This window comes from Erinaceus europaeus, chromosome 17 (genome assembly GCF_950295315.1).
Source record: "Erinaceus europaeus chromosome 17, mEriEur2.1, whole genome shotgun sequence".
Classification (NCBI taxonomy): domain Eukaryota; kingdom Metazoa; phylum Chordata; class Mammalia; order Eulipotyphla; family Erinaceidae; genus Erinaceus; species Erinaceus europaeus.
In genome coordinates this window covers 80,086,493-80,109,812 of record NC_080178.1, presented here as the reverse complement: position 1 = coordinate 80,109,812, position 23,320 = coordinate 80,086,493, and the positions used below count along the sequence as shown (strand labels likewise).

Sequence of the window (23,320 nt, the reverse complement as noted above, 5' to 3'; positions counted from 1 at the left end):
CCGGAAGTAGGCTGTCTCCACCCGCCTCTCGTTGTTTATAAGCTGCGGGCGGACGGGGAGCCGCTCACAGGCCCGGCGACGCGCAGCGCAGGAGTCGGATCGACGGCGCGGAGTCCCGGGAGGACGCGGAAGGCGGCAGCGGGCGGAGGGGGCGGACGGCCCGGCCTGGATCGTCGCCATGTCGCGCGGCTCCATCGAGATCCCGCTGCGGGATACGGACGAGGTCGGTGCGGGGGTCGCGGTGCTGGGCGGGGGTCGCGGTTCTGGGTCCCCGGTGCTGGGTCGCGGTGCTGGGCGGGGGTCGCGGTGCTGGGTCCCCGGTGCTGGGCGGGGGTCCCGGTGCTGGGTCGCGGTGCTGGATCCCCGGTGCTGGGTCCCGGTGCTGGGTCCCGGTGCTGGGTCCCGGTGCTGGGTCCCGGTGCTGGGCGGGGGTCCCTGGTGCTGGGTCCCCGGTGCTGGGTCGCGGTGCTGGGTCGCGGTGCTGGGTCCCGGTGCTGGGTCGCGGTGCTGGGTCGCGGTGCTGGGCGGGGGTCCCTGGTGCTGGGTCCCCGGTGCTGGGTCGCGGTGCTGGGTCCCGGTGCTGGATCCCCGGTGCTGGGTCCCGGTGCTGGGTCGCGGTGCTGGGTCCCCGGTGCTGGGTCCCGGTGCTGGGTCGCGGTGCTGGGTCCCGGTGCTGGGTCGCGGTGCTGGGTCGCGGTGCTGGATCCCCGGTGCTGGGTCGCGGTGCTGGGTCGCGGTGCTGGATCCCCGGTGCTGGGTCGCGGTGCTGGGTCGCGGTGCTGGGCGGGGGTCCCTGGTGCTGGGTCCCGGTGCTGGGTCCCTGGTGCTGGGTCCCGGTGCTGGGTCGCGGTGCTGGGTCGCGGTGCTGGGTCCCCGGTGCTGGATCCCCGGTGCTGGGTCCCCGGTGCTGGGCGGGGGTCGCGGTGCTGGGTCCCCGGTGCTGGGTCGCGGTGCTGGGTCCCCGGTGGTGGACCCCCGGTGCTGGGTCGCGGTGCTGGGTCCCCGGTGCTGGGTCGCGGTGCTGGGTCCCCGGTGCTGGGTCGCGGTGCTGGGTCCCCGGTGCTGGGTCCCGGTGCTGGGTCGCGGTGCTGGGTCCCGGTGCTGGGTCGCGGTGCTGGGTCGCGGTGCTGGATCCCCGGTGCTGGGTCGCGGTGCTGGGTCGCGGTGCTGGGCGGGGGTCCCTGGTGCTGGGTCCCGGTGCTGGGTCCCTGGTGCTGGGTCCCGGTGCTGGGTCGCGGTGCTGGGTCGCGGTGCTGGGTCCCCGGTGCTGGATCCCCGGTGCTGGGTCCCCGGTGCTGGGCGGGGGTCGCGGTGCTGGGTCCCCGGTGCTGGGTCGCGGTGCTGGGTCCCCGGTGGTGGACCCCCGGTGCTGGGTCGCGGTGCTGGGTCCCCGGTGCTGGGTCGCGGTGCTGGGTCCCCGGTGCTGGGTCGCGGTGCTGGGTCCCCGGTGCTGGGTCCCGGTGCTGGGTCGCGGTGCTGGGTCGCCCGCCGTCCGTTCACGGCTTCCCGCTTCCCGCAGGTCATCGAGCTCGACTTCGACCAGCTGCCCGAGGGCGACGAGGTCATCAGCATCCTGAAGCAGGAGCACACGCAGCTGCACATCTGGATCGCGCTGGCGGTCAGTGTCGGGCGGGGCCGCGGGAGGGTCCGGGTTCGAGCCCCCGGCTCCCCACCTGCAGGGGGGTCGCTTTACAGGCGGTGCAACAGGTCTGCAGGTGTCTGTCTGTCTCTCCCCCTCTCTGTCTTCCCTCCTCTCTCCATGTCTCTCTGTCCTGTCCAACAACAATGACAGCAATAACAACAATAATAATAACCAGAACAGTGAGAAAACAACAGGGGCAACAGATTGGGAGAAATAGCCTCCAGGAGCAGTGGCCTGGGTGCTAACCCTGGAGGCAAAGAACAGAAACCGAGAAGCGGAGCATAAGTGCTCCCCCGGATACTTGCTTCCCACTCAGCCATTGTAAAAGGCACCTGACTGACTGGCAGAAATTAGGCGGGAGACTTCCGTCTCTTACTTTCTGTGACATCACTGGAGAGTCTTAGGAAATTCGGGGCAGAAAGCCTAGAATCCCCGCCCCAGCCCCTGTACAGGGGCAGGATAAATGACTATGTGCTGCAGGAAGCAGGAGTGCACAGGACATAGGCCGCCGTGAACTAGGTTGCTGAATGTTGTCGTAAAGGGCCAGAGACGTAGGTCTGGGATTGGCACGTAGCTCTAACTGAAAGTCTCTTACTTGTGGATTTACAGAGACGCACTTTCAGCAGCTAAGTTTTCCTCATCTGTGGAGAACAAGCCAATAATGCTTGTCACATTTTTGAAATCAGAAGGGAGCTTAGTATTTTTTCCCTTTATTTTAGTGCACACGCCTCTCTAGCATTTACGCACAAATCAGGGTATGGGAGGCTTAGGCTGGATTGAGTGTCAGAGTCAGGCAGAGAAACATGGACTGTATAGCTTGTTGGGCTTTCCGGCGACTGAGGCCGTTATTCAGGTTCCAGCTTGGCTACTGACTGTCTGTGTGACTTTAGGCAAATCTCTGAGCCCGTTTGGTTATATATCTTCAATATGGAGGTATTGGTGTCCACTTAAAGATGGCCATGTATAAGTAGAGGTATTATGTGTGGAGCTCCTGTTGTAGTATTTGGCCCATCGTAGAAGGCGAATAAATGGCATTTCTTTATTAGCAGTAAGTGAAACAGGTGCCCAGGTCCTTGCTCACAGATAATTATTTTTGTCCGTTTTGATTCCCCCCTTTTATTCTTGACATCCCCTTGAGAGGGGATGGGGAAACAGAAAGAAAAAGAGACACACCTGCAGACCTGCTTCACCACTAGTGAAGTGACTCCCCTGCAGGTGGGGAGTGGGGGCTCAAACCTGGGTCCTTGTGCTTGGTAATGGGTGTGCTCAAGCAGGTGCGCCCGCTGGTAATGTCTGACATCCGTATGACCAGACCTGTGTTTTCTGTTTAGAATTCTTTATGCTTTTCATCATTCCTTCCCCTTTGGACGCTGACTCTGAAAAGCTCAGTCTGTAGTCAGCTATAGAAACATCTTGTTGGTGGGAACGGCCTGTAATGAGTCGAGCATAGTTGCTGCGCCCGCGTCTCGGCACATGTGGGCACCTGCGCAAGCAGCTCGCAGCCACGGCAGTGAATAAAATGCACATCACTCCCCGAAACTGCTCTCCTGACTGCTTGCAGTCCTGTAGTGCCTAGGCAGCAGCTGAACTGTACTTTTTAGAGTCTAAAATTCAGGCAGTTTTAGAGTTTTCTGTAAAAAGAATTGTATAACGGGGGCCAGGCGGTGGCGCACCTGGCTAAGCGCACACATTACAGTGCACAGGGACCCGGGTTCAAGCCCCCTGGTCCCCACCTGCAGGGGGAAAGCTTCACAAGTGGTGATGTAGGGCTGCAAGCGTCTCTCTGTCTTCCTCTTCCTCTCTAACTCCCCCATTCCTCTCGATTTCTCTCTATCTCTATCCAGTAATAAATAAAAATTTTTTTAAAAGAATTGTACGTCATGTACTTCCTGCTCTGCTTTTTTTTTTAATGCAGCATACTTATTTTGAGATGTACCTGTGATGTGTGTATCAATACTTCCTTCCTATTTATTGCCAAGTAGTCATTGTACACATATGGCACCTTATTCATTCACTTGTTGGTGAGCGCTTGCGTTGCTCGTAGCTTTTTACTTTATAACTAAAACGGCTGTAAATGTGCGCAACCTTGAATACACTCATATGCTTTATTCATGCCAATGTGCTTCTCTGCCTTGTAGCTGGAGTACTACAAGCAAGGAAAAACGGAAGAGTTTGTCAAGCTACTGGAAGCAGCGCGTATAGACGGTAATTTGGATTATCGAGACCATGAGAAGGACCAGATGACCTGCTTGGACACGTTAGCAGCCTATTATGTCCAGCAGGCCAGGAAGGAGAAGAATAAGGACAATAAGAAGGACCTTATCACACAGGCGACTCTGCTGTACACTATGGCTGATAAGATCATCATGTACGATCAGGTAAAAACGTAAACCCAACTCATTGAGAACTTTTGAAATGGAAAAAGTGGTACATGGAAGCAAAATATATGTACTAGAGAACTTGTAAAGATTTACTTCTTAGAGAGGAAGGGAGAACCAGAGCATCACTCTGGCTCATGCACCGCAGGAGAATTAAGCTCAGCGCTTCATGCCTGAGGGCCCAGTGCTTTACCAGCTATATCACCTCCCTAGCTGCAGATGACAGACTTTTTTTTTCTTTTTACATAAATAGTTAAACTAATCAGAAAGAAGAATTCTTTAAAATTAGAGTTTCTGAGTCAGGGTTACACATGCATTGCATGTGTGAGACCCTGGGTTTAACCATAACTACTAAAACAATCACTAAAAAGTAAAATTTCTTTCGTTCTTGTGGTAGTGAAGTAGTATAGACAAATTTAGGTTATAAAATTCTTTCATATGGTGAGCTAGTAATTCAGACATTTCAGGGAGATTTTCAAGCATATTTAAGGAATTGTAACCTTTTTCTTTGTCATTACTGGCACAGAGACGTGCATTTTCAGATAGCGTCTCAGTTTGGAATTAAGAACTACTTGTTGGTAGTGTAAATGCGCTAGAGGTGGTGGAGGGATTGTGTTGGATGTTCTAGCTCCGGCCTGTATCTTCGTGTTAGCGTGGTTGGCCCTTGACAAAGTCAAGTCTAAGATGTCGCCTTACTTTCTCAGAACCACCTGTTAGGAAGGGCCTGCTTCTGCCTACTTGAAGGAGATAAAATGGATCAGGCTGACGCACAGTTTCATTTTGTGCTCAATCAGTCCCCAAATAATATCCCAGCCCTTCTTGGTAAGTCACCTTTGCCAATCATTTACGGAACCTCTTTCTTTAAAGCATATGATTCGAACATAACTCTTTATACTAGTTCCTTAGGTACTAGACTAGTCAGTAAACTAAAAGAAATTTTTACCTTATTAAAAACAAGACTAACTGGCATCTATACGACAACTCCAAGCTGTTTTAATTGCCTTATAACATTTGACATAGGGCTATTCTAGTTATAGGCACAAATCAATATAGCCTTATAGAAAACATTTTCTTTTCTCTCTCTTTTTTTTTTTTAATTATTGGGGAATTAATGTTTTACATCTGACAGTAAATACAATAGTTTGTACAGGCATAACATTTCTCAGTTTTCCATATAACAATACAACCCCCACTAGGTCCTCTGTCATCCTTTTCCAGGACCTTTATTCTGCCCCCACCCACCCCAGAGTCTTTTACTTTGGTGCGATACGCCAACTCCAGTTCAGGTTCTACTTGTGTATAGAAAACATTTTCACTATGAAATCATTTTCAGTATTTTCAAGTATCTTACTGAGTGATGTATTTGAATTAGGTATATCAGTGTAGATTATATAAGCTTGTGCTTTTAATGAGATAATGCATGCGCATTTCTACAAATCGTTACAGGTAAAGCTTGTATCTCATTCAACAAGAAGGACTACAGGGGAGCCCTTGCTTATTATAAGAAAGCGTTACGCACTAACCCAGGATGTCCAGGTGAGAGCAACACTGTCGCGATCATGTGTAATGCAGCTTAAAGTCCTGAAGACATGTGGTTTCTGTAATGGCAGAAGGAGCTAGCACAGTGGCTACAGCGCGGGCTCAGGCATGGGGCGTTGCATGTGTGATCGTCTAGTTCTGTCTTGCTCTCCTTTCTCTCTCCGCCATGAATAATAACAAATAGGTACTATTTTAATGAAGTTGATGGTGGAAAGATAGTTCACTTTGTACCAGGGAGAGCTCCACAAATGTGAAGCAATGTTGTGATTACTCTCCTCTCTTATCTGTGAAATAAAAGATAGGAAAGAAGCCAGTCTGGGGAGATACTACAATGGTTATGCAAAAAATATCTTTGTGCCTGAGACTCCAAGATCTAGGTTTGATCCCAGGCACCACCATAGGCCAAAGTTTGAGTGATGCTCTGGTTAAAAAATAAATACGGTGGCTGGGCAGTAGCACACCTGATTAAGTGCACATATTACCGTGGGTTCAAGCCCCGGCGCCCCACTGGCAGTGGGGACACTTCACAGTCAGTGAAGCAGGTCTCTCTCTTTTTCTCTACCTCTCTATCTCCCCTTCTTCTCAAATTTTCTCTGTCCTAGCCAATAAAAGGGGAAAAAATGAAAAAGAAAAAGGGGGAAAAAATGGCCACCAGGAGTGGTGCGTTCCTGTGTAAGAACAGAGCCCCAGCAATATCCCTGGTGGCAGAAAATAAATAGGTGTCAGCAAAATAGCTCATTGGCTAGTGTGACGCTCTGTCTGTTACCAGGTTTCAGCCTGACCATCAGCACATTGAAGGGAGCATTGGTGCTGTGACATCTCTCCCTCTCTCTCTTTCTGCCTCTACCTCTCTAAACAGCAACCTGGGTGTTGGCACAGTGGGTAGAACTTTTAAGCATGATGTGTGTGTGTGTGTGTGTGTGTGTGTGTGTGTGTGTGTGTGTGTGTGTGTGTATTAATAGTTAAAAAAAATCAAACCAAAAACATTAGAGTCATGAAGCTCTAATGTCTCTAGAAACAAACAAGATTTTTACAATGTAGTTATACTAAGGCTAGGGATTTTTTGGAGCTTATAAATGTCTGAATATTTGAACCCTAAAATGTCCAAATTGACTGATTTGATTGTACTTTTTCAGCGGAAGTTCGCTTAGGAATGGGCCATTGCTTTGTGAAACTTAACAAACTGGAGAAAGCTCGTCTGGCGTTTAGTAGAGCCCTGGAACTGAATTCCAAGTGTGTGGGCGCACTGGTTGGACTAGCTGTTCTAGAACTCAACAACAAAGAGGTGAGAGAGTGGGAGATGAGCTGTGGAGCCCATAGTCCCTTGTCTAAAATTCTGGAGCCCTGACTGATGTAGAAGTTAAGGTCGCAGACTACATCACCCAAGCTATCAGGATACCACCCAAACACAAATTTGTATTTCCATGTAAAATACTAGCTTACAGGAATCAGGCGGTAATGCAGCAGGGTAAGAGCACGTGTCACAAAATGCAAGAAGCAGTGTAAGGATCCGGTTTGAACCCTACCTCCCCACTGCAGGGAAATTCCTTCACAGGCGGTGAAGCAGGTCTGCAGGTGTCTGTCTTTCTCTCCCCCTCTCTGTCTTCCCCTCCTCTCTCCATTTCTCTCTGTCCTATCCAACAACGACAACATCAAATAAAATATTTTTAAAAGGGAAAATAAATAAATATAAAATAACATGTTAAAAAAATACTAGCTCACACTAATAAATAGCATCACAATGGGAGTCGGGCGGTAGCGCAGCGGGTTAAGCGCACGTGGCGCAAAGCACAAGGACCGGCGTAAGGATCCTGGTTCGAGTCCCCGGCTCCCCACCTGCAGGGGAGTCGCTTCACAGGTGGTGAAGCAGGTCTGCAGGTGTCTGTCTTTCTTTGCCCCCTCTGTCTTCCCTTCTTCTCTCCCTTTCTGTCCTGTTCAACAACAATGACATCAATAACAACAACAATAACTACGACAATAAAACAAGGGCAACAAAAGGGATTAAATAATAAATATTAAAAAAGAACTGTGTCTTGGAATACAAACTTTAATTTTTATAACCTTACTGCTTTAAAGTAAAGAAACATTGGGGGAAGCATTCATTAATGTGTCTGCTCTTTTCTTTCAGGCTGACTCCATCAAAAATGGAGTCCAGCTTCTTTCCCGAGCCTACACTATTGACCCTAGCAACCCGATGGTGCTGAACCACCTGGCAAATCACTTCTTCTTCAAAAAGGTAGGAGAGGTTACTTACCATCCTGATGTTTGCTTTCCCATACTTCGACCGATAATACTTTTCTTTTAACTTGGAAAACAGTTTGAAAACATCAAGGCACTTTTATTTTCTCAAATCAGAATTTGTGATAGTTGTCGAGGGTGGGTGCTTAGTCCTTCACTCCCCGTATGTCTGTCTGCCCTTTGTAATCTACCCAGAGTCACAGTATGAGATGTGGAAACAAATCTATGATTTTCACACTCAGAAAGCACTCTAGAACTTCAGTATTATAGAAAACACAGGCAGGGGGTCGGGCGGTGGTGCAGTGGGTTAATTAAGCGCAAAGCGCAGGGACCGGCGTAAGGATCCCGGTTCGAGCCCCCGGCTCCCCACCTGCAGGGGAGTCGCTTCACAGGCGGTGAAGCAGGTCTGCAGGTGTCTGTCTTTCTCTCCTCCTCTCTGTCTTCCCCTCCTCTCTCTATTTCTCTCTGTCCTATCCAACAACGAACAACATTTAACAACAATAATAACCGCAACGAAGCTACAACAAGGGCAACAAAAGGGGGGAAAAAAAGGCCTCCAGGAGCGGTGGATTCATGGTGCAGGCACCGAGCCCAGCAATAACCCTGGAGGAGGAAAAAAAAAAAAAAAAAATAATAATAATAAAAAGAAAACACAGGCATATAAAGAAATGTAGACACTACAGATAATGGCCACTATTATGCTGCGGTAAAAAAATGAAAGAAATGATGTGTGTGATTAAGGAAAGCTTTCACTGAAAAGGAAAACCTCTTGTCCGGGTTTTAAGAAGGGAGATAGCTCAACATGCCTGCCTGCTCCCCAGGCACTGCCCCAGCTCAGTGGCACACTGTTCTTTCTCTTGCTGGAAAAAAGTCAACATTTTAGGTTTCAGGAGGTAGTCATTTGGGGGTTGCAAACAGAAAGACAAGCCTATGAAATAGTATTTGGTTTAGTGAGAGCCTATGGTGGGCTTTTGAGAGTCCTTAGACACATTCGGTCCAGGTAGGGGCATATGTCAGAGGTTTGGACATAGGCAACAAGGAGTCGTTGAGAGTTTTGGTTTTTTGTACATTAAACATGTAATTTTACAGTTGCCACTAATTCTGTAGAAGCAACACAATTTTAAGTTTCTTATCAAATTAAATCCAAGATTTCAAGACAAAACTTTTGTACTTATAAGCATGACAATGCATAGCTAAACAAAGTACTAAATTATATTGAAAACTTAAAAGTTAAGTAGCAATTTTAGAAGTTTATAGTAGCCCAGGAGGTGGCACAGTGGATAAAGCACGGGATTCTCATGCATGAGGTCCTGAGTTCAATCCCTGGCAGCACATGTACCAGGCTGATGTCTGGTTCTTCCTTTCTCTTCTCCTTCTGTCTTTCTTATTAACAAATAAATAAATCTTAAAAAAGAAAGAAAAAGAAGTTTACAAAACTGAACTATTATTAGTGGATAACATTTTATTGCTCTTTGATATTAATGTACACCCAGTGTTTACTAAGTACCAGGCACTGTTAAAAAAGTATATCCTTGAGGCTGGACAGTGGCTCACCCAGTTGAGTTTACACATTACAGTTCACAAGGATCCAGGTTCAAACCCCTGGGCCCTAACTGCAGGCTTCACAAGCTGTAAAACAATGCTGCAGGCATCTCTGTCTTTCTTTTTCTCTTTCCATCTTCTCCTTTCCCTTCAAGTTCTCTCTGTCTCTATCCAAAATAAATAATAAAGTAGTTTTTAAAAAGTACATTTATGAATGTGCTTCTGTACTGTTCACAACTGTCCTGTGAAGTAGTTACTATAATTCCCATTTTATTGATGAGTAACTGAGACGATTAGCAGCCACAGGTGCTGACCACAGTGCCTTCTTCCTCTGGCGTGATAAACGGTTGACTAATCCTTAGGCTCAACGGTTCTATTTCTGAAAGCAAACCATTCAGTAACAAGATAGCAATGTGTCTATAAGTAAATTAAACATAACTAGTTAAGATAAAGACAATGATTTTTATTAATGAGTAAAAACCTGGTTTTTTTGTTATGTCAGAGCACGGCTCAGCTCTGGCTTTTAGTGGTGTTGGGGACTAAACCCAGCTCTAGTTCATAGTCTCAGGCATTGGACTACCTTCCCCCACCCAGCAAGACTTTTTAAAATGAAAGTTGAAGAAACCTTGCTAGGACTGTGCGAGTCCTTTGCGTTCACTCATTCAGCGTTGGATTCTCATTATTCAGGATTACAGTAAAGTCCAGCACTTGGCTCTTCACGCCTTCCATAATACAGAGGTGGAGGCTATGCAGGCGGAAAGCTGCTATCAGCTGGCTAGATCATTCCACGTTCAGGTAATGTAATCTTGCCCATTCTCTACATAGCTAATTCTTTGGTCTTATTTGTGATTTTTTGAGTCTTTAAAACTTTGATACCTATGACTTGTTTGGTTTTTATCTTTCAGGAAGATTATGACCAAGCTTTCCAGTACTACTATCAAGCCACACAGTTTGCCTCATCCTCTTTTGTGCTCCCATTTTTTGGTTTGGGACAAATGTATATTTATCGAGGTGACAAAGAAAATGCATCACAGTGCTTTGAGAAAGTTTTAAAAGCTTACCCTAACAATTATGAAACTATGAAGATTCTTGGCTCTCTGTATGCTGCCTCAGAAGATCAAGAAAAGCGAGACATAGCCAAGGTGCCTTTTTTGTCTTTAATAGTAGAGACATGATGGGAGTTGTTGGTGTTAGTCAAGCTTATCTAGTTGAAATAGCAGGCATTTTATTCACTGAACAGGTTAGAATAGCCACCACCTTTAACTGACGTCCTGTAACTGAAATGCCACAGCTTACTGGTCTCTTTCATCCCAGGGCCATCTGAAGAAGGTCACAGAGCAGTACCCTGATGACGTTGAAGCGTGGATCGAGCTGGCGCAAATCTTAGAACAGACTGACATACAGGTATTTCAGCTGCGCTTCTTATCTCCTGCCTCATGTGTCGTTGGTGTGCCTAGAGTGGTGTTTTCTTACATTCTATCTACACCTTATTCTGTCCACCATGAAAATACAGGGTGCCCTCTCAGCCTACGGAACTGCCACACGGATCCTTCAAGAGAAAGTGCAGGCTGATGTCCCCCCGGAAATTCTGAATAATGTGGGAGCCCTCCACTTCAGACTTGGAAATCTGGGCGAGGCAAAGGTAGGGAATTGGAGACATTCCATCTTTCAGTCTTTCAAGTTGAAAACATACTTTTCAGATGTAGCCACTGCATCTTTAACAACCTGGCTTTCTTTTCTCAGAAATACTTCTTGGCATCGTTGGATCGAGCAAAGGCAGAAGCTGAGCACGATGAGCACTACTATAACGCCATCTCCGTTACGACGTCGTACAACTTGGCGAGACTGTATGAGGCGATGTGTGAATTCCATGAAGCAGAGAAGCTGTATAAAAACATTTTACGGGAACATCCTAATTATGTGGACTGTAAGAATAGGCTTTTTATTTATCTTTTTAAAGATGTTTTTATTTATCTATTATTGGATAGAGACAAAGAGATTAAGAGGGTAGGTGGAGATAGAGAGGGAAAGAATCAGTGGGAATAGATAGCATAAAGGTCGTGCAGAGAGGCAGAGGCTCCAAAGTCCCAGGTTCAGTCCCCTGCACCACCATAAGCCAGAGCTGAGCAGTGCTCTGGAAACAGAAGAGAGAGACCTGAAGCCCTATTTCACCACTCATGAAGCTTTACTCCTTCAAGTGGGGACCAGGGTCTTGAACCTGGGTCCTTGCACCTTGTAATGTGTGCACTTAACCAGTTATACCATCACCTGCCCCCCTTTTTTATTATTTATTTATTACATATGATATATGTTTATGTATTACAATAGTAAAATTTCAGCCTAAAAAAAAATCTTAGAACAAATAGCAAAAAAAAAAGAAAACGCTTTGAAGATTATAATTTCTTCTTTTCTTCAAGACAAATTCATTGTCTTAAAAATTTCATCTTTGTGGGGCCAGTGCTTTGAGAAAGTTTTAAAAGTTTGCCCTAATAATTATGTAACTCGCCCACTGAAGCGCACACATTACAATGTTTGAGGACCCAGGTTTTTTTTTTATGTTCTTGTATATGCATTTTCGACAGAGACAAAGAAATTGAGAGGGAGGAGTAGGTGGGGGAGAGAGGTGCCTTGCAGCACTGCTTCACCAGTCTGAAGCCCCTCTGCAGGGGGGAGACCAGGACTTGCACCTTAGGCGGAGTAATGGTGTGCACTCCCCGTGCACCACTGCCCCGTCCCTCTCCTCTGTTCATCTGACAGTCAGTCTGGAGAGCGTGAGTCCTGGTGACAGAGGGTGGGCCGTGCAGAGAGAGAAGTCAGAACAGATGGGCTCTAAGCTGGGCAGAGAGCCTGGCAAGAAGCTCACTCACACCGGGGTAGAGTGGAAGGCATAAACCTGCCATTCCTTCCTTCCTTTTTTAAAAGTTTTATTTCTTACTGGATGGAGACAGAGAAATTGAGAGGGAAGGGGAAATAGAGGACGAGAGAGACAGACAGACAGTCACCCGCAGCCCTGCTTCACCACTCGTGAAGCTTTCCCTCGACAGGTGGGGACCAGGGGCTTGAGCCCAGGTCCCTGCACACCACAGTGTGTGCGCTTAACCAGATGCGCCACCACCCGGCCCCCTGAACCTACTATTTCTTTGGTGATGGAGTTGCTATTTAGCTCATAGATTGTTAACCTCACCTGTGAAACTTTGCTTGTTCCTGTGCGAAAGTATTAACAAAAGATAATTGTTTCAAAAGTATGACTTTAGAATTGTGACCTTTCATAGCTGGTATTTTAAGTCAACAATTCCAAATGTCTACTTTTAGGCTACCTGCGCCTAGGAGCCATGGCAAGAGACAAAGGAAACTTCTATGAGGCTTCAGATTGGTTTAAGGAAGCTCTTCAGATAAATCAGGTTGGTGACGTTAGCTCTTGGGCTTGAAAAGTGATCGTTCTTGCACTTTCCACATAAACAAGTAGATTTACCCTTTTAATGACTACCATGTTTCTAGTGTCCTGGATTTGTTTGTTTACTTAGTAAAGAATTTTAAGTATATATGTCATCTAAAGTTTTCAGTTTTGTGACCCGCAGTAAAACAGATATTGGGGATCTGGGAGGTAGGGCAGTGGTAGAGTACAGGACTTACAAACATGAGGTCCTGACTTTGATCTTCAGTACCACATATGTCAGAGTGATGCTCTGGAATCCTCTCTCATTTTCAAAAATCATTGTATTGATTACTTACAAGGGAGAGAAGCTAGAGTGTCACTCAGGTACATGTGCAGGGAGGATTGAGCTGGGAGCCTCAGGCGTGCAAGTCCAGTCTTTACTTCCTTAGCTGTAACCACTTATTAATGCATAGATGGGGAGTCGGGCTGTAGTGCAGCGGGCTAAGCGCAGGTGGCGCAAAGCACAAAGACCGGCATAAGGATCCCGGTTCGAATCCCGGCTCCCCACCTGCAGGGGAGTCGCTTCACGGGCGGTGAAGCAGGTCTGCAGGTGTCTATCTTTGGAAAACGCTAGAAGAAAAATGCATAGATGTCTTTAGAGGCAGATTTCACATAGCTCACCAATCCTGCTCAGCCTCTCAAGTGTATTGTGCCATCAGTAATTGTGGAGAGACGATCGAGCTCTCTGAATTCACATTATAGATTTGGCTTTTTTTATTTTATTTTATTTTTATTGGTGATTTACAAAATTGAAAAGATAATAGGGGTACAATTCCACACTGTTCCCACCACCTGAGTTCTATATCCCACCCTTTCCCCAGGACACAGACAGAGGTTGACTGTCGTTTCTGTAACAATATCTACCTAGCTGTGTATTTCTTTTCCCTCACCTGATTGTTTGCATGTGTTTCAGGACCATCCAGATGCTTGGTCTTTAATAGGTAATCTTCATTTGGCCAAACAAGAATGGGGTCCAGGCCAGAAGAAGTTTGAGAGAATTTTAAAACAGCCGTCTACACAGAGTGACACTTATTCCATGCTGGCCCTTGGCAATGTCTGGCTCCAGACTTTGCATCAGCCCACCCGAGATCGAGAAAAGGTAATACCCGTTTGTCTCTTTAAGCAAAACTGATACTTGTTTGAGTCTTATTTGACTATTTTTTAACGTTTGGTTCCTTTGATAGGAAAAGCGTCATCAAGATCGTGCTCTGGCCATCTACAAACAAGTACTCAGAAATGACGCAAAGAATCTGTATGCTGCTAACGGCATAGGTAACTGAATGCGGACGCTCACATCAGTGATGAGTCATGAAGTGGATGCTTCTGGAAACGTGTTTGAGGGCCGGGCGGTGGCGCGCCAGGTTGAGCACACGTCACAGCGCAGAGGACGCAGGCTTGAGCCCGGTGCCCACCTGCCAGGGGAAAGCTTTACAAGTGGTGGAGCAGGGCTGCAGGTGTCTCTCCGTCTCTCTCCCTCTATCACAGCTTCCCTCTCAATTTCTGGCTCTCTCTATCCAATAGATAAATAAAAATAATTTTTTTAAAAAAGGAAAGAGAAATGTTTGCAAAGCCAGGCAGTGGTGCGCCTGATAGAGTGCTCACAGTACAGTGTGAGAGGACCTGGGTTCCACCCCCGTCCCCACCCGCAGGTGGAAAGCTTCACGAATGGTGAAGCAGGTCTGCAGGTGTCTATCTTTCTCTCCCCTCTCTGTCTTCCCCTCCTCTCTCCATTTCTCTCTGTCCTATCCAATAACGACGACAACAACAATAATAACTACAACAATAAAACAACAAGGGCAACAAAAGGGAATAAATAAATAAAATAAAATATTATTTTAAAAAAAGACGAACTTTGTTTATAACTACAGGAGCTGTTTTGGCCCACAAAGGCTATTTCCGTGAAGCTCGTGACGTGTTTGCCCAAGTGAGAGAAGCAACGGCAGACATCAGTGACGTGTGGTTGAACCTGGCACATATCTATGTGGAGCAGAAGCAGTATATCAGTGCTGTCCAGATGGTAATGTATCCCAGATGTTTTCACATGTTCACTGTTGACCAGCTGTTTTCTTGAGCATCCTGGCCCTGTCGTCAAGTGCTACGCCCTCTGAGACTTAGAACCTCGTCAGCGCAGGTCAAGCTTTGGTGTCGGACAGAGATGGAGCCCTGGCTTCACTGCTAAGGGCGTGAGTGTCTGAGTCCTTCCACACATAAAATGGAAGCGACTCTTCATCCCTTTGTCCTTTCCTTCTCTCTCTCTTTCTCCCTCCCTCCCTTTGTTTCTTCTCTATTAAAAAAAAAAAAAAATCACTAAATAGAGGCCATAAAGTAGCTCATGTACACGGGTTGGGGTTTGAACTGGAGTACTGGCACTGCATGGAAGGGCCGCAGACAGCTCCGGGGTCATTGCCGTGATCAGTTTATGTTGTAAAAAATATATATCCTAGAATATCCAAATAACCCTTTTTTTTTTTTTTAATTAACCATTCAGAGGGTAAGATACCATTCACGGGAGTTGGGCGGTGGCGCAGCGGATTAAGCGCACGTGGCGCAAAGCGCAAGGACGGGTGTAAGGATCCCGGTTCGAGCCCCCGGCTCCCCACCTGCAGGGGAGTCGCTTCACAGGCGGTGAAGCAGGTCTGCAGGTGTCTGTCTTTCTCTCCCCCTCTCTGTCTTCCCCTCCTTTCTCCATTTCTCTCTGTCCTATCCAATGACTACAACAATAAAACAACAAGGGCAACAAAAAAGGGAATAAATAAATTAATTAAATTAAATAAAAACAAGTGATGTATACATATGTGTATTTGTTAGTAAAAAAAAAAAAAAAAAAGATACCATTCACAAAAACTTTAAAATCACTGGAAATGTTTGTATAGTATGGTAATATCATTTAATCCCTGTTGTATTTTAACTTACTTCTTTTATTATAGTATGAAAACTGTCTCAGAAAGTTCTACAAGCACCAAAACACTGAAGTTGTGCTCTATTTGGCCCGGGCCCTCTTCAAGTGTGGCAAGTTACAGGAATGCAAACAGACTTTGCTGAAGGTAAAAAGAACATTAATATCATTATCCAATTATGTATTGCATTATATATTTTTATTTTTCCTATGTGTTCACATAAAAATATTATGTCGGGGAGTCGGGCTGTAGCGCAGTGGGTTAAGCGCAGGTGGCGTAAAGCACAAGGACCGGCATAAGGATCCCGGTTCGAACCCCGGCTCCCCACCTGCAGGGGAGTCGCTTCACAGGCGGTGAAGCAGGTCTGCAGGTGTCTGTCTTTCTCTCCCCCTCTCTGTCTTCCCCATCTCTCTCTATTTCTCTCTGTCCTATCCAACAACAAAGCAACGTCAACAATGGCAATAATAACTGCAACGAGGCTGCAACAACTAGGGCAACAAAAAGGGGGAAAATGGCCTCCAGGAGCGGTGGATTCATGGTGCAGGCACCGAGCCCAGCAATAACCCTGGAGGGGAAAAATAAATATAAATAAATAAATAAATAAATTTTAAAATATTGAAAAAAGATTAAAAATTTTTTTAAATATGTTATTAGGCCATATGGAATATTTTTCTTTTCTTTTTTTTTTTTTTACTCATAGGCTAGACATGTGGCACCTAGTGATACCGTTCTTATGTTTAACGTGGCTTTGGTCCTCCAAAGATTAGCTACCTCTGTCCTGAAAGATGAAAAGAGTAATCTGAAGGAAGTACTTAACGCTGTGAAAGAACTGGAGCTTGCACACAGGTAAAGATTTTGTAGAAATAATCTTTGAAATGCTTTGGGGGTTTTAACTTTTATGTCTACAAAGGGGCCGGCAATACTTCCCACAGTAGAGAGGCACTCTGGGCTGGCGGAATTGCTTCCTGGACACTGTGCTCCTTTGGCTTGTATGTGACCCAGGCTCAAGTCTGGCTCTCACAGCGCTGAAGGAAGCTTTCATACTGAGGCCACGTGTCTCTCACTTCTTCCTCTCTGCTTCTCCGTTTCTATCAAAGGGAGAGAGGGACGGATCATTCCAATCATTCTGGGGCCAGGGAGACAGCCCGGCCTGTTAAGAGTACCAGCTGCGTGCCTGAGGCCACTTTATGCCTCGGCCAGGCCGTGCTTCTCTTTCTCTCCCTGTCACAAACACGTGTGTGTACCTGCTCTGCTTTCTTGTCATCAATACAGAAATCGTGTTGCAGTGTTAAACGTGTTAAGGCAGGCAGCCACCACTAGGGGACACTAAACCGTATCCAGAATCCTACTATTAAGATTGGGATCAAGCATCCTGGAACCGTCTATTTTGCGAGCTAGTCCTAGCTTATCTTAATAATACGACCAAGTATTTTACACATGTGGAAATTTTAGACTCCACTTATTTTGTCTGCTGCGTGATCTGTTGTGCTCTCTCTGACTCTTACTCTGCTTATCTTGACGGACGCTACTTAGTTCAGCAAACTGAGTGGCGGGCCTGCAAAGTAACTACACAGCCTAGATCCAGCCCAGCTCCCATCACATTGCAGGAAGCTTCGACGCTGTGGTCTCTTGCATTCTCTTTGTCTCTATCTTAAAAAAAAACAAAGAAAAACAAAAACTTGGGGCTGGGCACTGGCGCACCCAGTAGAATGCACTTGTTAGATAGAGCACACAGCGGCCGAGATTCAAGCCGTGGTCCTCACCGGCAGCCAGGAACCCTCAAGAGCAGTGCTGCAAGCATCTTGTCTCCCCTTGCCTCTTCATTTCTGTCTCTATCCAGTAACTAAATAAGATTGTATAAAGCCATATTGAGTGGTCTATTAATGAAAGCCTTTTTAATTTTTATCTGGATGGCATGTGTGACTTTCCTGTTGAGATGATAACCTTTTGTGTGTATCATGTAAGTCAGTCAACATATGTATTTTCTCTATTTTTTGTAGAATGTATTGGAAAATCTGCAGATCCTCTTTCACTAGAATACTTCAAGTAATTTTTTTTTCTCTTATTTCATTTAGATACTTCAGTTACTTGAGTAAAGTGGGCGATAAAATGAGATTTGATTTGGCCCTTGCTGCCACTGAAGCCAGGTAATGTTTCTATCTATCTATGGAAGGTGACTTTGAGTCATTGGTGTCACTGTGAGTGGGCCCCTTGCCTTCCAGAGGGCAGGCCTCATATCTTCTCTGGAGCCCCCTACAGCCTCCCCCCCCCCCCCAGTGGCCCTGCCAGAGAATATAGCAAAATTGACTTAGTGCAAATTACTTAAAGTATATGGGATGAAACTTTTATCAGCATTAGCCAATGTTGCTAGAGTTAAAATGTGATTCCTGACTCTGAGTCACACATGAAGACAACACCGGAAACCTTTTCAGCTGGCCTTTAGGAGGACATTTATATTTTGGAAGTGTAACATATAACAGAATTTGACTTATGAAAAACTAAGATAATTTTGCTAAAATGTCCCATAATTCTTGGCTGATGATCCTGCTTCAGAACTTACAATTTGTGTGTGCTTTTTTTTTTTTTTAATATATAAAATATATTTGCTCATTCATGTTTCTCTAAATCTGAAATCTAGGCAGTGTTCTGACTTACTGAGCCAGGCGCAGTACCACGTGGCGCGGGCACGCAAACAGGATGAAGAAGAGAGAGAGTTACGGGCCAAACAAGAGCAGGAAAAAGAGCTGTTGAGACAGAAACTTCTTAAAGAACAGGTATTTATTGTCTTCTCAGATATGTTAAAAGTGAAGCATTGTGTGATAATTAAATTGCATGATCACACATTATAATAATTGAATCGTATAATAAGATTATAAGAACAGGTATTTATTGTCTTCTCAGATGTGTTAAAAGTGAAGCATTGTGTGATAATTAAATTACATGATCACACATTATAATAATTGAATTGTATAATAAGATTTTAAGAACAGGTATTGTCTTCTCAGATGTGTTAAAAGTGAAGCATTGTGTGATAATTGAATGACATGATCACACATTATAATAGTTGTATGAGAATTGAATTACATGATCACACAGTATAATAAATGAATTGTATAATGAGAGTATATGACTACATGTGCATTTTTATGTTCTTCTGTGACATAAAAATGTGGATTTCTTCGTCCTAATAGGATACCTTCATGAGATTTTGGGGCGTTCCCAACCCCACCCCCACCTTTTCTTAATACTTTTTTTCCTGTAGGAAGAGAAACGTCTCAGGGAAAAGGAAGAACAGAAGAAGCTTTTGGAACAGCGGGCCCAATATGTGGAGAAGACCAAAAATATTCTTCTGTTCACTGGAGAAACTGAAGCAACAAAAGAAAAGAGGCGAGGTGGCACTGGCGGACGGGTAAGAGCCAACTGACGGCACCAGTTTCTGTCTTTGACTCTCAGAGACTGGAAATAAGTAGTTTAAAGTAGCTGCTCAGCACTGAGCTTTGACTTGCTGTTTTGCTGATAGATAGCCTCTCAGCACAGAGAATGCCAAGGGATGTCCGCGCTTGAGAAATAGCTCACACAGGACATGTATCTTGCCGTGAATAAAGCCCTGGCGCCACATACAGGTGCTGTGGTATCTGTCTCTGCCTCTCTCTGTATATCCAAATTTTAAAAAGAGAAACAGAAACCAGCCTGGGAGCAGTGAGATCGTGTATGTATGAGATTCCCCAGTTTTGAAAATCACATAATATCCAGTACTTAGGAATGTGTGTCAGAGGCCTGAGAGATAGGTAGGGTGCAGACCTGGCGGTGTCCCTCCCTCCCTCTCCTCTCTGAAGGAAAAGCCAGCCCAGGAGCAGTGAAATCATTTCTGTACAAGGCCCCTGTTTTTGCAAGCAGAAAGGAATAGAAATGCACTCCAGTGCTGAGTACATTCTGCCTCGTATTAGCCTTCAGAGGTTGCTGGTTTCTGCCGTTAGAGACAGTCATTCCACGTAGAAGCTTTAACATTGCCAGCCTCACCAGTCATCTTCACCATGTGACTTTGTAAAAGATCCTTTATTTGTCAAAATGGCTAAGCAGAATGTGGCTTGTCTCCGTACCTTGCCATTCTAGCCACATTCTACCAGCCAGGAGAGAACTGATCATACAATGTTCTGTTTGGGTTTCAGCGTTCTAAGAAAGGAGGAGAATTTGATGAATTTGTCAACGATGATACTGATGACGACCTGCCTGTATCCAAAAAGAAGAAGAAAAGAAAGGGCAGTGGTAGCGAGCAGGAAGGTGAAGAAGAGGAAGGTGGTGAAAGAAAGAAGAAGAAGAGGAGAAGGTATGACCAGTAGCGACTGTGACTGAGGAATGCCGCCTTCCCTCTCCCTCTCCTGTTTGGAGTGTTTGAGCATCTGCTAGTCACTGGGCTTCCCAGATGCTACCGTGTTTGTTCCCCGCTTCCTACTTTAATTCTTCACGAGACCCCGCTACCAGATCTTCTGAGAGCTACAGATGAGTGACAGTTGTCTTTTTTTTTTCTTTTTTTATTTTATTTATTTATTCCCTTTTGTTGCCCTTGTTGTTTTATTGTTGTAGTTATTATTGTTGTTGTCGTCATTGTTGGATGGGACAGAGAGAAATGGAGAGAGATGGGGAAGACAGAGAGGAGGAGAGAAAGATAGACAGACACCTGCAGACCTGCTTCACCGCCTGTGAAGCGACTCCCCTGCAGGTGGGGAGCCGGGGTTCGAACCGGGATCCATACGCCGGTCCTTGTGCTTTGCGCCACCTGCGCTTAACCCGCTGCGCTACAGCCCGACTCCCAACAGTTGTCTTTTAAGTGACAGTATTCAATGTGAAATCTATACAGTGGACCGTGAGAAGGGCTGGAATGCTCACACTTACTGTTCTTATGTACATTTGTTTATCATTTCACTTGATTTTCCCAGAGCACTGCTCAGCTCTGGCTTATGCTGGTGTGGCCGAATGAGCCTGGGTCCTCAGAGGCCAAGACACGAAATTCACAGACTCTTGAGTCGTGTGCTGCAGGACATAAAGTATGACCTGGAGTGTATAGTACGTATGAGAATAGGGTGATAGAGAGGAGTATCAGAAAGAATAAGGTGATGGAAAGTCGTCTTCATGCGGCCAGGCGGTGGCACACCTGGTCAAGTGCACACATTACCGTGAGGAAGGACCCAGGTTCAAGTCCCTGGTCCCCACCTGCAGGAGGAAAGCTTCACTAGCGGTGAAGCAGGGCTGCAGGTGTCTCTGTCTCTGTCTCCCCACCCAACTTCTGTCTCTATCCAATAGTAAAAATGAATCAATAAAAATATCTAAAGATAGTCTATTAAACCCTCTAAGGAGTGAAAAGAAAATAGTCTTCGATTTTAGACGTGAGTGAGTGTTGACGAATCTTTTGGTGTCCGTTGTTTAGACCTCCGAAAGGAGAGGAAGGCTCAGACGAGGATGGTACTGAGAGCGGCCCGAAGCAGAAGAAGCGCCGTCCTCACAGGGCAGAGAAGAAGGCTGTAAGTTTCCAGCGTGTTGCTCCGTGTCCCTGGGGCAGGGAAGGGTCGAGCGCTGCAGCTTCTTCAGCCACATTGCTCGTGTTTGAAGTGTCGGTTGCTGTTTCACTATCCCTGCAGTGCAAACTCGATTCACTAAGACGTTCTGATGTCTGGATCTTTTGTTTGATATTCTTTCTCTAGCCCAAACCAGAGCGCCTGCCTCCTTCGATGAAAGGGAAGATAAAATCCAAAGCCATAATATCATCCAGCGATGATGACTCTTCAGATGAGGACAAGCTCAAAATCGCTGATGAAGGGTAAGAAGTTTTCTGCTGTTTTTATTTCTCTGTGACTAAACCCAAAGCGATTGTTAATCACACTGTTTTCTAGAAATATACTACACAAAGTTCAGGGAACCGGGCTTTTTTGAAAATTAGGGGAGGGGCCGAGGGGTGGCATACCTGGCTGAGCGCACAAGTTACGGTGCGCAAGGATCCAGGTTCGAGTCCCTGGTCCCCAGCTGCAGGGAGAAAGCTTCACGAATGAGGCTTTTCTCTTAAGGGTGTTTTCTGCTTATCAGGGTCCCAGTTGACCAAACCCCCAAGTCTGACTAGTGTTTGTCTTTGCCAGGCATCCCCGCAACAGCAACAGTGACTGCGACGAGGGTGACCGGCAGAAGAGGCGCGCTTCTTCAGACAGCGGTTCCGACGAGAACCAGAACAAGTCCGGCAGCGAGGCTAGCAGGCCCCGGAGGCGTCGGTCAGAGGAGGATTCAGACAGTGACCAGCCCCCCAGGAAGAGAAGGCCCTCGGGCTCAGAACAGTCTGACAACGACTCTGTGCAGTCCAGAAGCAGCCGCTCAGGAGCCTCTGAAGTTGATTCTCGCCCGGCTTCTCCCAGTGCCGAGTCAGACAGAGATTCGGAGAGAGGCTCTGATGGTGAGGGTTCTGGCCGGGGCTCTGGAAACGAGTCAGAACCAGAGGGATCCAATAACGAGGCCTCAGATCGGGCCTCAGAACATGGGTCAGATGAGAGCGATTAAGTTTTATTTCTTGAATAAGTTCTGGAGGTAACTTTTTTTTTAATATATGAAAGCTGTGATTTAAAAAAAAAAAAAGTTTCAAATGTCTAGTCAAATGGTGGTGAAAATTTTTCAGAGGCAATGTGTTTTGTTTTCTACCTGTATATTATCAAGCCCCAAGAGCTATTTCCGAAGCTAAAGTTTAACGTTTGAGTCTGTTCTATAAATGAAGAATATGACTATTCTTCGTTATGGTACAATTCCACCTATCATATGTGAGACTGCAGGAAAAATAAAGCCGGATGCTGAGTCACCCCACCCAGGTCTGGCTGAGGCTGAGACCGGCACGGGGCCCATCTGCTTCTGGACTGCTGCAGCCTTTCATCAGGCGGTACGGGAAGCTTGGCGCTGACATCAGTGTGCCAGTTTAAGTCACGATGAAGACCGTTTCACCTTCTGGAGGAAGAGGTGTCTACAGTGTACTTGCACCAAAGTACGAATGAAAGGATGTTTTCCTCTGTAGTGCGGCGCAAGAGCCGTGCAGATGAAGTCACAGACACACAGTCTGCAGCAGACACAGGAGATGCCCTTCTGTTAGTAGAGCACCAAGTCCTACCTGCCTACCTAAGCCACCTAATAAAATTGGTTTACCAACTTCTTTTGGTAACTTTGTGGTTTTGTTTGTTTTGCTTGCTTATTACATTCGTGGATAAAAATTTAATGTAAGGGGGTCGGGCGGTAGCGCAGCGGGTTAAGCGCACGGGGCACAAAGCGCAAGGACCAGCATTAAGGATCCCTGTTCGAGCCCCCGGCTCCCCACCTGCAGGGGAGTCGCTTCACAGGCGGTGAAGCAGGTCTGCAGGTGTCTGTCTTTCTCTCTCCCTCTGTCTTTCCCTCCTCTCTCCATTTCTCTCGGTCCTATCCAACAACGACGACATCAACAAGGGCAACATAATGGGGAACAATGGCCTAGAGGAGCGGTGGATTTGAAGTGCAGGCACTGAGCCCCAGCAATTACCTTGGAGGCAGAAAAATAAATAAAGCAGCCATGTGTGTGACTTGATGGTACAGGACTTGCATGCATGAGGCCTCAGGTTCCAGCCCTGAAAATGCACAGACAGGGTGGTCT

General features: G+C 46.3%; 1 protein-coding gene across 1 annotated transcript; it reads left to right on the top strand.

The window, feature by feature from the left end:
• CTR9 (CTR9 homolog, Paf1/RNA polymerase II complex component) lies at positions 1-22,846 on the top strand. Its single transcript, XM_060177155.1, has 25 exons — positions 1-223; positions 1,520-1,618; positions 3,781-4,020; positions 4,725-4,842; positions 5,467-5,556; positions 6,696-6,844; positions 7,688-7,795; positions 10,027-10,134; positions 10,245-10,481; positions 10,654-10,743; positions 10,853-10,981; positions 11,083-11,266; positions 12,652-12,740; positions 13,689-13,874; positions 13,960-14,047; positions 14,644-14,792; positions 15,703-15,819; positions 16,373-16,518; positions 17,748-17,819; positions 18,311-18,446; positions 18,935-19,081; positions 19,842-19,999; positions 21,098-21,191; positions 21,372-21,487; positions 21,801-22,846. Exons 1-25 carry the CDS (start codon positions 179-181, stop codon positions 22,210-22,212), a joined length of 3,507 nt encoding a protein of 1,168 aa, XP_060033138.1. The 5' UTR covers positions 1-178; the 3' UTR covers positions 22,213-22,846.
• Positions 22,847-23,320: the final 474 nt, after the last annotated feature.